The sequence below is a fragment of the Vanellus vanellus genome, assembly GCF_965231255.1.
Source record: "Vanellus vanellus genome assembly, chromosome: 8".
In the NCBI taxonomy this organism is placed as follows: Eukaryota; Metazoa; Chordata; class Aves; order Charadriiformes; family Charadriidae; genus Vanellus; species Vanellus vanellus.
The window spans coordinates 653,690-669,870 of NC_138913.1; the positions used below are offsets into that span (position 1 = coordinate 653,690).

The 16,181-nt window shown below is 50.8% G+C and overlaps 1 protein-coding gene across 2 annotated transcripts; it reads right to left on the bottom strand.

Moving 5' to 3' along the window:
• Positions 1-792: 792 nt before the first annotated feature.
• Positions 793-9,849, bottom strand: SIAH2 (siah E3 ubiquitin protein ligase 2; the record flags this gene model as incomplete). Of its 2 annotated transcripts, none has more annotated exons than XM_082487266.1 (2): positions 793-2,258; positions 9,454-9,849. In XM_082487266.1, the coding sequence occupies 2 exons, from the start codon at positions 9,847-9,849 to the stop codon at positions 1,701-1,703; spliced, it is 954 nt and encodes a 317-aa protein (XP_082343392.1). In that variant the 3' UTR covers positions 793-1,700. The 2 variants fall into 2 exon arrangements, 1 of the variants encoding a protein (XP_082343392.1); XR_014269446.1 differs by having other exon boundaries at positions 2,179-2,609; positions 9,454-9,576.
• Between the last annotated feature and the right edge of the window lie 6,332 nt (positions 9,850-16,181).

Here is a 16,181-nt window from a genome sequence, read left to right on the forward strand (position 1 = left end):
TCTGCCAGCACAGTATAAATGAGATCAAATGTAGGATCTTTATAGGAACTGGATACGAAAAGATTAGAGTAATTCCTTGGGAGGTTTTTTCCATGGTCACTTCAAAATTGTCAAGGCTGGAACAAGCTTCCCTTTGCTGATGTGGTCCTTGTCATTCTCTCATGCGCTTTTCTGGGGACTGCCACTGGGCATTGGGTGATGTTTGCATAGGACTCTGTCATAACTCCAAAGAGCTCTTCCCTGAAGGGATGCAGTTAGGGCTGTTTTTCCTCCCTATATATTATATTTATTCACACCAAGCTTCATCTGCCACTTTACATGTAGTTTTCCACTATCGTGAGGCTTCTTACTGCTGAATAACTCAGCGGACTGTATCACCTCACAACTCATTGCCTCTTCCAAATGGCAAACATCTTAATATTCAGCAAAGCCATATGTGGAGCTAGTATTTTTCTTAAGTGATTCAGACAGCAGGTTCTGGTCGTGGAGGGGGAGCTGCAGGCAGCTTCAGCTTCGGTGACAGACCGTGATTTCAGTTTGCACAAGCCAGGCTGTCACTGTTGCCCCTGGAGACTCTTGCTCGTGCTGAAAAGTGTCCCACTCTGGCAGCAGCGCTGGGAGGTGGCCGGGGCGAGCATCCCCCCAGGCCCTGGGCCTCCTGCCGCTCGCCTGGGCGAGCTAGCCTGTGCCAGGGGACACCCAGCGGATGCAGCAAGGCAGAGCGCACAAAGTAACCGGGAAGCAACAGCTACTGCCACGCATGTTAGCACAGCACACTATGCAGGGTAGTTTTTGCAAAATATTTATTACAAAATAAAAGTAAATATGGCAACAAAACTTAAATAGCAAATGATGCGACACTGGCCATAAAGCTCTTGCTATATTATTAGTCTTTTACAATAATCAATAATCAAGTATGTCTCCAAGGGAAGCTGCATGTGAACAGCTCGAATATATTTCTATATTATTGGCTCTAGCTGTTTGAGATACATTAGATGTGTGCTTCCTGCTTTCACCAGTGAGCTGTGAGCGGTTGTGCCGTCTGCTGGGCTCACTGATCCCCCTGAAATGGACAGAAGCCAGCAACTCCCATGCTCTGTGAACCCTGCCATGCTTTACCCCTCCCATTTTTTTCTTTTAAAAACATGGTAAACGATTCAATGCCCATCCCTTTTTAATAAGGTAGCAGGAAATGCAGTATCAACACTGAAGTACCTATTGTTCCCCTTTGAGTCACAACTTCTCTTGCGAGAGGTTGCTTGGATTTCTTTCCTTTCCCACCTACTAAAAACTTGTTAAAGCTCACCAGTGAGAGAGCAAGCCTGTGTTCCTGCTGAAAGGGCCTTTAGGTGCGCTCCAAACAGGAATGCAGTTCTTCAAGTCTCTTAAGCCACATGTCTAATGGAAGCACTCTTTAAATAAAATACAATTAAATTAAAAAAGGTGACTGTGTGTGGGGAATCTTCCTAAGGCACCCAGGAATTTAAAAAAAAAAAAACCACCTTTTCCCACTCATATTACTGACAGGACACTCTTGTTCCTCTTCTCTCCAAAGTTAAAAATGTTGGCTAGTTAGGAACCTTAGCATACACGATGACGTAGTTGAGTATCATTTAAAAAAACAGAACAAAAAGAAAACCCTTGCTGAATGTAAAGCGCTATGTCCAGCCAGCCTAGGTTTTGCTAGCTACACAAATACATCACGGACAACATGTAGAAATAGTCACGTTAATGCCGAGGTTTCCGTTGTCAGCAAAAAGGTGTGCTATAGCCGTATCAAAAACTAGGCAGTCGCTGTTCAGAATGGCCGCAGCCACCCCGTCGTGGATGGAGCGGGGTGTTGCCTCCCAGGTCAGCCGGCGGCGGTTGCCATTCAGCTCCAGTCTGTACGCAAAGTTCTCCGCTTGCTTACGGGTGCCGATGAGCAGCACGATGGCAAAAAACTGCTGGTGACCTTCGTACTTCTCTTGTTTCTCCAGCACCAGCATGAAGTGGTGACCAAAGCACGACTGCATCATGACCCAGTCAACCGCCCCTGGAAGGTTAATGTCTGTGGCAAGAAAAACAATGTCTTCTCCCTGAAGGGTGGTAATGCTTTTGTGGGCATGCATGAGGTGGGACATCACGGCTTCCAAGGATCCCTGCCATTTACAGGAGGCACCAGGGCATGGGCAGGAGTAGGGACGATACTCACAGATGTCTTCGTGTTCTGGCTTTTCTGTGTGATGGAGTGTCAGAGAGCAGCCTGTTGTGGCGTACTGGAAAAAGACCAAATACAAGCCGTCAGGAAAGGCCCCAGCACTAGTGTTCGCTGCTCCCACCTGCCAACTGGGAACACTGGTGATCAACCAGAACTCTTGTTCTCATTGCAAATTTTACATTAGATACTTCTATTTAGCCCTGGATCCAGAGCTGAGCTTTACTTATTTTTGTTTCCACTTAAAAAATGGATTCTTCTTGTCTTTTGTGGTTGTTTTTTTTTTTTTTTTTCTAAGGCAAGCACTTAGATAAAATGGATTGCAAGGCTGAGTTGTAGTTAGATTTGCTGTTGTAGTTAGATCTGATCGGTCCAGATCAGCTGAAGTGGTCCTGGTTTGGATTTTTCTTTTCTTTAAAAAGAACAAAGGATTCTAGTTTCAGCAAACAGCTACTAGAGTGAAGTATTTTTAATAGATGTACCTTATTACCATCACAGAGCAAAAGCACTTCCATTAAATTCAAATGCAGATTCCCCACAGCTTTTTTTAAACACTGGAACAGTTTCAACACTGCAGTTGTGAGAAGTGGAAAGAGAGAGGACAATTTTTCACTGAGCATAAAGCTAGCGCACAAATAAGTACCATCTAACTTCTCTTAACGTCATTAGGCACATTAGAGCGTTAATTTGCTTTAAACAACTGGGGACGCTTTTCCTTTTTCTAGTCAGTTCAGTTGTCCACACTGACCATGTTGCTTTCACGCTACCTCCATAGAGAAAAAGGTCTCTCTCTCCTATTCTCCCCGAGAGCACAGCTCCCCCAGTCTGTAGGTAGCTGTAGCCATACCAACACCACTAACACTGTCACACAGATTACAACATGAGTGCATGACTGCTTACGGACACTATGGCACTTCCTTGAGGACAGATATAACCAAGGTACAAATGACTATTTCTGGGCGAATATGTGTGCAAGAAGTTTCAGCTCAAAGGTTTAAATGCCCAAGATGCAAATCACCCACGCTGCAAACACTAGGAATACTGTGCTAGGAATACTGGGACAGAAACTTGGCCTTGTGCTTCTGGAGGAGCTTGCTTTATAAGCCATAAAGAGTTAACATGAGCCTTCACTTACTGTGTCTGCCCCTGCTGCTTAATCCTCTGCTAATAGCTTTATCGCAGGGCGCTGCAGAGAAACAAGGCATCCTCCTGCCAAAGGGCAGCGCAGCGACTCAGGTACGTGTGCGCTTCCAGCCCCACTGGCCAGCTGGTGTTTCCCCACGTTCACACCCCAGCTAACACTTCCATCGTGCGGTGCACTGAAGAGCAGCTCCGAGTCTAACTTCATTAACAGAATTGGTAGGGATATACAACCTGCTGGTTGGGCATAACCAGCTGTCTATGCGAAAGCAACCAGTGGTGACTATACGAGTGAGAGCATAAAAACAAGATGAGCAAATAGTGGTGGCTTTGCCCTTCGCTGTGAGAAGTACCTGGTTTTGTGTGCTCCCAAACCCATCGCTGCTGGTTTCATTTGGTGGGGAACCTTACCAGTGATGGGAGACTGTGAACAGCAAAAACTGACTTGCCATCTTCATGCTGCTTGGCAAACGTCACTGATCTTTATCGCACCTCCCAAAACCCTGCTTCGTCTCTCCCTGTGTACAGGTTATACAACACCTTTGCGCTACTTGGCCTGTGCACCTTTTCCACTTCTACCGTGTCCGCCGTGAGACGGTGAGCCAGGGCCGCACACAGTGTTAACAGTGCGGGCGTGACATCAATGCCTGGGCTGGCACAACTCTTTCATCGGCTGGCTTCTTCATTGCCCTTCTCATCATTTCTAGTATTCCATGCTGGAAGGTATTATGTGCTTGTTTTCACAGTCGTTTGTTTAGCACTGTATTCTCTTTCCTAAGAGAAAACGGTCAGCTCAGAGCTCATCACCATATACATGACCCAGCATGCCATGCTTTTGCCACCTATGTCCCTGTGTGTGCTGCTCTGAACTTCCCTGTGACAGGATAGCTTTCTGAGTGCCCTAAAGCATTTGGAAAACATCAGTTAAGCTTGACAGTGCTCAGCAGAGGCAGGCCAGTACTACCAACCCTGTAAACGAAGTCAGGCAGGGAGACGGGATTAAAGTAACGTGTCTGAAGCCACATGGGAAATCAGTGGCAGATCTGGGAATAGACTGCTGAGTCCAAATCCCTCCTGCGCTAGCCAACAGACTCCCTCCAGTATACAAGTAGCTTGAGATACAAATAATACTTCTGGAAAGAAGAGGCCTGCCAGCTCCTGCATGCGTGTCAGCAATGTTCAGGGACCCAATGAGTACAGAGACCCTCTCGTGCTTCTCCCTCCTCCAGTGCTCTGTAAAACATCTGTCCCTGCTTTTAAGGTCCCTCTGGCTTTCTGAGGCATACATTCAAGTTGGGTGCAGGTGCTCAGCCCAGTCCAGCAGTGACCCTAGGGAGCCCCCCCCCGGGACGCACAGTGAGGTCCAGCCCAGAAAATGGCGTGCCTCTGTGCTTTCCAGAGCCTCGCACCAGTGAGGAAACCGGCTCAGTCCACTGCCAGCTGCCTGGCAGGGTGCATTTATACACTCTGCTCTGCCAGCAGTGCTGGGTCTGCCGTTACAGCTCACCTGGGAAAAGACCAGAGCGCGCCGTGTTGTTTCACGTACAGCACGCAAGCTCTATGCGTGTGTGCAGGTAGGGGGATGTAAGCAGACCCCTGTGCATAAGGGATGTCTGCTCAATTAAAAACCAAATAAACTGCATTTTATCAGGAAAAAGCCCCACCAGTTTGATTATTAGTGTCTACTATGTCTTGGAAACAGGAAGTGTGACCTTATTTAGGTTTAGTATATTTGCTTAAAATCTTTAAAATACATATTTTTTTTTTAAACTAAAGAAGAGCTCTGAAGAGGCTGTAGAGGCAGCATTGAACAACATATAGGGGTAAGTTTGTATACAATAACAACATGAAGGTGTGATTTCTGTTTGCAAGTTGTTTGCTTACATGGGAAACCTGTCATGCTTTCCCTTGAACTGATGGAGTAGCAGCAGTGGTCTAAGGACATAGAGCGGTTCTGCCTACCTCTTACCACCTGTCTAAAGAAAATTAAAGAAAGTGATTAGTCTGGTATTATTTAAGACTTGTTCATTTATATACAGTCTCAGTGTGCCTTCCATTTTTGAAATACAAAGTGTTGGTTGTGAGGTGCAGAAAGACTTCTCCACAAGGCAAAGTGTAGGAGTACAGTGCAATGAATTTACTGGATTCACTTTTCTTCAAAAGGACCAGAAGCATCTGGAGACTCAGAAACATGGCAGTATCTCCAGTTAGAGATGGCTGTGGTCAAGGATCTTGGAAGACTCTCCTCATGCGAGGTATCTGTCCTAGCTTCCAAGATGCAGAGCATCACCACTCCTAGGAAAGCTGGTAAGAATGGGGTTTCAATCCCCTGAAAAATAAAACTCCATGTACTTAGATTTTTTTAAATGTATGCAATAACTAGAAAAGTAATTTCGTGTATTAAAAGTAAAACTTATTGTTAGGTTGAATTAATCACAGCAGTGAGAATTCACTGGTGTACCTAGGCAGGAGTTTTTTGGTGGGTGGTTTATTTTTTCCTTTTTCCCCTGTCATGCATTGCTAAATGCCCTCCATATAGCTGCCCAACTGGGCTGCTCTTGGTGTGTAAACAAACACTGAACTTGCTGTCAGATATTCTTTCCATAGTGCTGGGCTAGTTTTTGCCTGTGTATGTTGGAGGTAAGTTCTACTGTAAACCGAAACGCAAGCAGGAACTGCCTACAGTTTCACACAGGGCAGATGAGGAGTGCTGGTCCCATGTCATTTCCATGGCTACGCCAAGATCACTCAAGCATGAACATCTTTGTTTGTCAAGTCCCACCACAAAAGTCTGGCAAAACATGGCAGGGCACAGATCTTGGCTAATACTCGTGGTTACATGAGGACTGCAGTTCTGCCGATGACAGCCAAGAACACTCACAAGTCTACTTGTTTTCTTGTAGTCTTTGGAAGAAGTGGGTAAATGAAGAAATGCCTCTCCCACCGTATGCTGCTCAGTTAGCCAGGTCAGAGTTCCAAGTTCAGCAGCTAATGATCACAGCATACCTCACACGACTGCTGTGAAAATCTGTTCAGGAAGCTTCCAATTCATAAGATCTGTTTTCTTTCATAGCCAGTATTGGACGAAACCCCCAAAGTTAGAGAAGAACCTGTATCCAAATTAAGTCAGCTTCATAACTAGAGAGCACCTTTATATTGTTTTCCACTTGCACTTACTTAAAAGATGAAAGAAAACCAACTAATTCCTTCTGGCACTCATTAATTAAGAGTTTGAGTGTGTATATGATGTGCGTTTTCTCTTCTGCAGATTGCTTAGAGTACTTAAAAGGCATTTTATATTTTCAGTAACTTTACTGTGACTTTAAGATTTAAATCCTCCTATAGATTTTTTTCAGAAGCTCTGTAAAGTGCAGAGATGCAATAACTGTAATTCTTTCTTAAAGCATCTTAAGAAGAACAGCCCTCAAAGCAGCTATAGCCACAGGCAACACCAAACCCCCATTTTCTGTCAGCTCTGTTGTGTCTCAGTCCTACTTATTTCAAGTACCATTCACAGTTGTCTCTAGAAGTGCAGGGACCTCCTCCGGACACACCACCTATTTGTTCTTTCACATTTTCTGGAGCTCTGACTTCCCCCCGAAAGCTTATGTCAGGTTCCCTTAACGCAGTGAAAACCACAGGTGAGTCAGAAGAGGGCCGGCCCTGGCGTGTGGTGGGCTGGTGTGTGCCAGCTGCAGAGCGGGGCGGTTCTTGCCAAAACCCCTGGTGCTGCTGCAGGACGTGATGGGCACCCACTGCCGAGGGGTACGGTGGGTCACCTCCCCGCTGGCTGCCTGCAACCTACATAACACTGACTAAGAATTACAGCGGGTTGCTGTTTCTGGGCCCAAGAAGTAAGGGTGAAAAGCATTGACATGTGCTAATTTCACTTTGCAGCTCTTGGGAACAGTGAAAGCAGCAGAGCAGGAATTGCTTACGGCAGAAAAAAATCCACATAAAAGAGAGGGCGTGCGAGGGAAGAGCAGACTTATTTACACCTCTACAAGGAGCTTCTGAGTGCCCAACGAGCAAGTGGTGGAGAGCTCATGAATGGGCACTGGTGCGCAGGGAGGACACACGCTCCCGCACAGGTCATAGCCCGGCACGGTCTGGGACGTGGGGCTCTGCCAGCACCGTGTTTTCGGGTCCGAGCTAGGCAACTTGCAGGCGCACGTGTGACCACAGCAGCGTGGCGCGGGGGAACTCAACATCCTGCCAGCGACACCGCTTGGCCCCAGCTGTCTCCTCCCAAGTGCCGGGGCCCAGGGCTCCTGCCCACACTAGGGTCTCACCGGGCAGCTGCGAGGTGCAGCACGCTGACCACGGCTGGTTCAGTCTCCCTCCAGCTCTCCTAGCTCTGAACTGCCTTGCAGGCGCTGTACCAAGAAACCAAACCAAGCGCCGAGCTGTCATGAGCCCAGTCCATGGCCTTCTGCCTGCTGCAGCCTCTGACAGGCCACCCAGCACAGACCTGCACCTTGGGTTACTGCAGAGACACCAAAACACCCCCAGGTCGAGGCGAAACACTCACAGCCCCATAACCAAGATGCTGAGCTGCCTGATCCCCAGAACTTGCTTCAGCCATTGCAAACCTCACCAGCATCCGTCCTTCACCAAGTCACTGCTTTGAAGAGCACGTCAACCACAGGAGCAACACTGGGAGGAATTTTAGGAAATGCTGTTTTCTTAACTGGTTGACATGTGCTAGCCGCTGCCTTATTATTTATCTTTAGAGAATGCCCAACTGGACAAGTGTTTACAGATGACACACCTGAACCAGAACTTGCCTGACAGACGCGGGGATCACTATTCAGTTCTCCCGGGGGGGCATGGGGTAGGGAGTGCTCTTAGATGTACTTCTCTCTGTTGATGCTTATTCCTCTACCCATGGAGGACGCGAATCTCAAGGGGTGAAGAAGCCAATCCCATCAGTTAAGGGCTTAAGAAACCTTTCTGTTACCAAGTGAGTAAAGTTAGGAATGTCTTATCTTCTCCTCTTTACAGGAAAGAGTCTGTAGGCTTTTTCTTCCTTTGTTTACCCGCAATGTGTGGGGACGGGCTGGCGGGAGTCCTGCCCGGCAGTTCGGCTGCTGGCCGACAAACTGGCACCCTGCAGGCAGCAGAGCTGCCCCTCAGTGTGATGAAGGGCCGTGAGGACCCCGGTCCTGCGAGGGCTCCAGCCTGGACGCATCTGTTTCATTTAGGACAAGCGAGGAATACCAGCTGTCACAGATGAGACCAACACGACACTTCAGAAAATGAGAAGTAGGCCAGCATTTCGGTGAACCCCCCACGCTGGCTGTTTGTATTCCCTTGGGCTCAGACTGGGTCACAGCTGGGCGTGTGGCACGCTGCACTTGTTGCTGCGTTCAGCAGAGAGGAGCCACGTCCCACCACCGCGCTCCATCTGTTATTGCCACGGTCAGGTTAACTCCCATTCAAGGGTGAGCACCGAAACAGCCCCACACTATCAAAATCTCTGCGAAACGGGGACAGCTGTCGCATCCTGTGACCCAGCCAGCCCCCAGAGGTAGATGGGGCTCTCGGCACGGTCCACACCGTGCTGCCGGAACTGACACAGACTGTTCGCTCTGCAAGTGCTGTTATTCCCCGCGCATCCATAACGATGCTCCTGCAGGCTGGCCGGGGAAAGCTGCTGCTAGGGACTGGCTTTTCCAGGCAGAGACGGCGAGTGCCTGCTCGCAGCTCTCACCGGAAAGCTCGTCACACGCCGCCGGAGCCCGGCAAGTGCCCGCTCCATTGGTCCCACTGCCAGCCTGACCACGGCTCTCCACCTTGCTACGGACAGCTCTGTATTTTAAAACTTTCTTCTCATATTCCGCTCCAGCAGTTCCTGCATCTGTCCCTCCGTCACTTCAACCTGTGGTTTTAAAGCGCTTTTGATATTACGGAGGTACGAGCATCGAGGGGGGCCGGAAAGACATAGAAAGGACCCGCTCCCGGTAAACGTCTACTCGCTTGCATACCAACCCCTGGAGAGAGGGGGGAAAGCATGAAGGCGCCGGGCAGGGGGATGGGGATGGGGGGGTGTCCAGGCGGCCCTGCCGGGCCGCCCGGACCCCCCCCATCCCCATCCCCCTGCCAAAACCCCTTACCTTGCAGGGGAAGAGCACGGCCGAGGCCACCTTCTCCATGGCCAGGTTCCTGATGCTGGGGGTGAGGGAGCCCCGGCAGGTCGGGCAGAGGCTCAGCTTCTGCCTGCATTGGTTGCAGACCAGGTGCCCGGCTTGACACTGCAGGATGGGCGGCAGCACATAGTCGAAGCAGACGGGGCACTCGAAGAGCGAGGTCAGTTCGTGATGCTGCTGCTGAGGAGGGGGAGGAGGCGGCGGCGGAGGAGGAGGAGGCGGCGGAGGGGGGGGGGGAGGCGGCGGGGATGCCCCGCCGGGACCCGGCAGGACGGCGGCGGGCACGGCGGGGGACGAGGCGTGTGGCTGCTGCTTGCCGCAGGGCTTGTTAGCGCCGGGGCCGGCGGAGGACGGGCGGCTCATCGCGCCGCGCCGCCGCCACCACCATCGGGCCGCCGGAGGGAGGGAAGGAGGGAGGGAGGAGGCGGCGCTGACGCGAGCGGCGGCTGCGCGCGGCCTCCGCCCCGGTCCCGGCATGCTCCGGGCGGGCGGCGGCGGGGGCGCGCGGGGGCGGCGGCGGCGGGGAACGGAGCTGTCCGCGGTGACTCGCTGCCGCGCGCTGGCGGCGGGGGCGCTCCGGTGATGGTCGGTGGGAGTCAGGCGCGGACCACTCGGTGGAATCACGCGTGTGTGGTTGTCGGCAGTCCTTAAGCGCGCCGGGTTGTCGGCAGTGATTAAACATGCGTGATTGTCGGCGGGAATTAAGCACATCTCATCAGGGTCCGTACTGGGAGCAGCACTGTTCGGTATCTTCATCAGTGACACGGACAGTGGGATGGAGCGAGTTGGCGGAGGACGCCAAGCTGAGCGGTGCGGTGACACGCCGGAGGGACGGGGTGGCATCCAAAGGGACCTGGGCAGGCTGGGGAAGGGGGTCCCTGGGAACCTCATGGGGTTCAGCAAGGCCAAGCGCAGGGTCCTGCACCCGGGTGGGGGCAGCCCCCGGTATCCGTACAGGCTGGGGATGGAGGCATGGAGAGCAGCCCTGCTGAGAAGGGCTGGGGGGTGCTGGGGGGTGAGAAGCTCCCCAGGAGCCGGCAGTGTGCGCTGGAGCCCAGCGAGCCCCCGGCACCCCGGGCTGCATCCCCCCAGCGTGGCCAGCAGGGCGAGGGGGGACTGTGCCCCTCTGCTGCGCTCTGCTCTGGGGAGACCCCCCCAACCCGCAGTGCTGCCTCTGTCTCGGGGGGTCCCCACAGCAGAAGGACACGGAGCTGTTGGAGCGGGGCCAGAGGAGGCCCCGGAGATGCTGGGAGGGCTGGAGCCCCTCTGCTGGGAGGACAGGCTGGGAGAGTTGGGGGGTTCAGCCTGGAGAAGAGAAGGCTCTGGGGAGACCTCCGAGCCCCTTCCAGTGCCTAAAGGGGCTCCAGCAGAGCTGGGGAGGGACTCTGGGTCAGGGAGGGGAGCCGTGGAACAAGGGGGGACAATTTGACACTGGAAGAGGGGAGATTTAGATGAGATATTAAGCAGAACTTGTTGGCTGTGGGGGCGGTGAGCCCCTGGCGCAGGGTGCCCCGAGGAGCTGTGGCTGCCCCATCCCTGGAGGTGCTCAAGGCCAGGTTGGACGGGGCTGGGAGCAACCTGGGCTGGGGGGAGGTGTCCCTGCCCAGGGCTGGGGGGTTGGAATTCAATGATCTTTATGGTCCTTCCAACACAAACCATTCCATGATTCTATGATCATTGTTGGCAGTAATTAAGCACATATCATTGTTGGCAGTAATTAAACAGGTATCGTTCTGTACCCAAACCTTTCTAGCAAAGGGACGGTGCTGGTGGTGGTGAGCAGTCCAGAGCATGGGGCACCCTGCGAGGATGGTTGGGATGGTGCGAGGGGCATCTCCCCCCTGGGGCTGCATCTCACTTCATGGTGTGTGGGAGGGTGACGCCCACCAGCGTGGGTGCATGATGGCCACGGGACTGAACTGGGTAACGGAGGCGATGCCTGAAAGTGCGAGTGTGCGTTAGGAGAACTGGGCACAGGCAGGGGCAGTTGTAGTAGTAAAAATGTGAAAAAGAACAACAGGAGATGGTTTGGGCTTTTTAAAGATGTGATTCAGAATGAGGTACTTTCTTAGTTTTGGTTTTACATATGGGGACCAGATAAGGAAAGAAGTTGGGCTGTTTTCATTCCCCAGATAAAAGAAGATTGGGAAAAAAAAGTTCATTACTTCAAACATCTTGTGTTTCGGTAACACTGGAGAAGTGAAGACACTGAAGTCTCAGGACAAAAATCTTCCAAAATCCCTTTTCTATTATAGCAAGATTGAGGAAGAAATAAGTGCGTTTGCTTGTAGGTGGCAGAGTCATCGTTACATAGGCATATTTGTATGTAGGCATGTTGTTCAATATTGTACGTGCCTTCTGTATATCTGGATATAGGCACAGTCGATATTCATCTGGCCCCTGTGATGTCATGGCTCTCCTTGCTCTGGCCGTAGAGGCAATTCTCACCTGTTTGGTACAAAATCCCGCCTCGGTGCTCCCATGCAGCACATCCAACCAGGGTGACCGGACACGAGGTTATTTCCCCTGTCAGCAAAATGGGCAAGTTTTTCTCACGTATATTATTTTCCCAAGAGTTCTCCTTGCAATTTGGCTCCGAGGCTTCTTGTCCTTAAACAATCGATACTTTCTTCTGAGATACCCACACTGAGCATTTTTAATGCTTCGCTAAAGTGGTGTTGTTACCAAAGATCCTTTGGGATGTGCAGCTGTGTGACTCATTCTTGACTCCGGGCCTCATAACATTTTCAATTAAGGCACTATCTGTACTCAGCTTTCATTAAAAGGAAGGTGCCTCATTACCTGAAGTCTGATTTTTTTCTCGTGTTTGTGAAGTTCCATTAAGCCTTGCAAGATGGCACACGCCAAGAAATGAGAAAAAAATCCTTTTGTATACAGTTCTCCTGACGGAATGTTGTTTTCCTTCGGTGTTTTGGGAAATCATTCAATAATGCGCAGTGCATTCAGGCATAATGAAAAAGTCTTACACTTTATAAGGTACAAATTAACAAGGTCATATGGTGAATCTCACCCGGAAGGTTTTCACCTGGAAAGTTTTCACCAGGAAAGTACAAATGGGAATGAGCACCTGAATTCTTCCTGCATTTTTATAGGAGCTGAGCGTTGCCCGGAGTGAAGCCTATGGCAGCTGGCTCGCCACGAGCCCTGCAAGCTAGGGGGCACCGAGGAAAGATTTGTGAGTTACACCGAGTAGTTTTAAAAGAAAAATCACTGTCAAAGAATGACAGTATTTTGGCATCTTGGGATAATATTACACTTAAAATCCTCACCAATGGCTTGCCAAACCGGTTCCAGTTAAAACTGAATTCACAACGGAAAGCCAAACTCTTGATAACTGACTGCTGCAAAAAAATGTTTAATAGATTCAGACACTGTATAGTTGAGATGTTTGTCCCATTTTCTCTAGAAATTACAGGGCCATACGATATACAGACTATAAAAGGCTACAGAGTTATTAAGATTTTGAGAAATTTGCCTCTCTCTTGTTTATCTATAGGTTATATCAAAACAAAACAGAGAAGTTGGTTGTAAAAGCTGTTGAGAAACTTTGCCGTAGGCATATGAGTGTGTGTCTTTGGAGATCAGGGAATCCAAGCTCATAGGCCCTGAGGTTCCAGTCTCCATCCTGGAGCGCTGAGCCCTTTTCCCCCTTGATCCCACGGCCTGGCGTGAAAACAAGGCCAGAATAGTCCTGTGGTCCTGGAGAAGACCTCTAGCTTGGTTTGTGGTTTGTTATGTATTCTGTGGTGTAGGGAAGAGGAAAAATAAGAGCCTTTACACAAATAGACTGGAACAGTGTGGATGTTTATACATATAAAATGTGTTTTTTTCCTGTGTTTTCAATAATACAGGCTAATTTAAAAATACGTTATTTAAGAGAGAGACATATATATAGAATTATTTTTTTTACATGTCAGAATGTGGCTATCCCACTTTTTTTTTTAGCAGCCCCAAAGACTCCTCTTAAATAAATAAATGATGTGCAAAATAGTTTTTAGAAGCTTGGTGTCTGGTTTAAAGGTACTCTGCATAGAGTCCATTTCTTCTGCTCGGGCTAAAGGGGAAAGCGCAGGTCAGACCCCGAGCTGGGTGAGTAAGCACCAGAAAGGTGTGAGGCTGCCCCGGTTGTTGGTCCTCCGCTGACACAGACCCCGCTCGGGAGATAACCGGGAGGGCACTGGCTGGGCTGGGAGGGAAGTGGCAGCGCCTGGCTGCCATACCGGCACATCCGTGTGGGGCAGAGCTGACCCTTCCCTGCCCGCCGGGGAAGATAGCGGGGTTTATCTCGGGGGGTAACGGGTGGCCTCAAAAGCTTTTCCACCCCGCTGGTCCTGTTTATTCCTTCTTGTGCGACTCCCTCAGAGGTAAAAACCTGCAGTGTGTCCGCGAGCTGCTGGAGGCTCTGGTACTTGTTTCCTCCTTGAGATGGGCTCATGCACGGTGCCGAAACATGGTGTGAGGTTCATTAGTGTGTGTGTCGGGATTTTTCTCGCATTCCTTGCCAAGACTTTAAATGGTTTCACGGGTAGCCCCTGATCCCCCCCAATATTCCTCTATTTGAGTGCGTGACAGCGCCCCTGAGTATCTGTGGGATGAGTGTGGGGTTTTGCAAGGTTTATTTGTCTTCGGCAAAGAAATTTCCATGCTAGAAGTGAAAATTTGTAGCTGTTGTTGCTGTCACGAGGACAGAACTTTCTGAGTTGCTGGAGCCACTGAATTCCCCTGTCCCTCACCTGTTTTTTTTTCAGGCAGGTTTGTCTAATAGCCAGGTTGTGTCATTATTGCTTCTTTATTTTTAAAGCATCCATAAGCGTGATGTTGCCTCGCAGAAATGAGCAAGGGCTTAGTTCTCATTGAGGGAAATTAGCAGCTTAAATTTAGCCCTGCACTGCAAGAGGGTTATAAAAAGAGATGAAGACGTGGGGGCAGGAGGATGAAAGCCCGAGGGAGGCAGCGAGGGCGTGTGTTCCTGCAGTCTGGTGCCGCACGGTTTCTGTTCCCTTTTCTGTCTGCAGCATCAGGTGGGTGTTTGCTGCACCTGGGTTTGTGAGCGGGACGGGGAGCAGCGGGGTGCGGGTGAGCAGGGCACGGGGTGGGAGACGGGGCGCCCCGGGGGCGGTGGCGCAGCCGAAGGGATGGGGGACACTGCTCCCAATGTTCCGTTCCCCTGCCTGCGCCGGTGGCTGAAGTGTGTGTCATGGCGGGGTGTGGGGTGGGCGCAGACCCGGGGTCCCCTCTGCAGCATGAGGGTGAGCCGGTGCAGGCAGGGCCAGACGCACTGACTGTCCCCACGGCTTATTGGGAGCAAGGGGAAGGGCCAGCGCTGCCTCCTCCCCATGGAAAATGGCTCTGGAAGGCTGGTCTTTCATGGAATCACAGAATTGTTTTGGTTGGAAAAGACCTTTAGAATCATAGAATCATAGAACTGTTGAGGTTGGAAGAGATCATCGAGTCCAACCATTAACCCAACACTGCCAAGTTACCACTAACCCCCGTCCCTCTGCACCACGGCTGCCCGGCTTTAAACACCTCCAGGGATGGCGACTCCACCACTGCCCTGGGCAGCCTCTGCCGGTGCTTGACAACCCTTTCCGTGGAGAAATTTCTCCTAATATCTGCTAAATATATGGTAAAATCCAGATATGCATTACTGACGTTCTCCAGAAGTAAGATATTAGCAGGTGTGGTCTTCACAATCTCCTGCAAATTGCAAAACGATTTTGTTGTTTCATTTTTCAGCAATACGCTTTATGCCAACACCAAGTGCAATTATGTCTGTAAGCTGGATTGATACTGATGCTGCTACAGCGTGGGCTGAAATACCCCCAGGACTTTATTGACCTTTCTTCAGTTGTCTTTGCAGCCTTTTATCTCCGCAGTAACCCATTCAGCAATTATACGGCATACATAGCCCTGCAATATACTGCGTTGTGCTGGCTGACCGAGCTTCGTTAGCATTTACCGCACAGTTTCATTCATTCATTATTAATTCATTATTTGCATAAGCGCATGCTGGTATTCCCCAGTTAAAACAGGTTCTGTCTTGCGGCGTCTCGTTGCAAGTGGGCTCTCCTCCACTCCCTCGTCCCCAGCTCCGACGTGCAGCCGCACGGGCAGCCCTGGGTGCCGCTGGGTGGGCAGCGCAGCCTCCCTGGCCTGGCGGGGGGTTTTGGTGGGGAGGGGGCAAGCCCTCCTGCCTGCAGGCAGCCTGCCTGCTGCCTGCCTGCACCCTCTGCCTCTGGCTTGTGCCTGCAGCTCGGTGGCTGGCGCTGGGGGCTGCCGTCTCGCCGATGGCCCTCAGGATTTGGGTGCTCCCAGCTCTCCCGAGGGTGTCACTGTGCCTGGATGGCGGTGGCACCCCTGTCATGGTGTCACCGGGGCTGCGGGCGCCCAGGAACTGCAGCGGTTCGGCTGACCCACAGCTCTGCAGCGGGGATGCCACGCACGCGGGGGTGCTCTGCATTGAGGAAGGGGGGCAATGACGAGTGCAGACGCCACATTAGCTTGCTCACCAACGTGCTCCTGGCCCCGGCCGGGCTGAATCTCAGGTTCTTTGTCACCACTTTTTTTTTTTTTTTTTTAAATTCAAATCATTTAAACCAAACTTCTGGATCACTTGCAGAAAGGTTTATTGTTCTCAGTACAGTTGTCATTAGCAACACACCTTTGGGTAT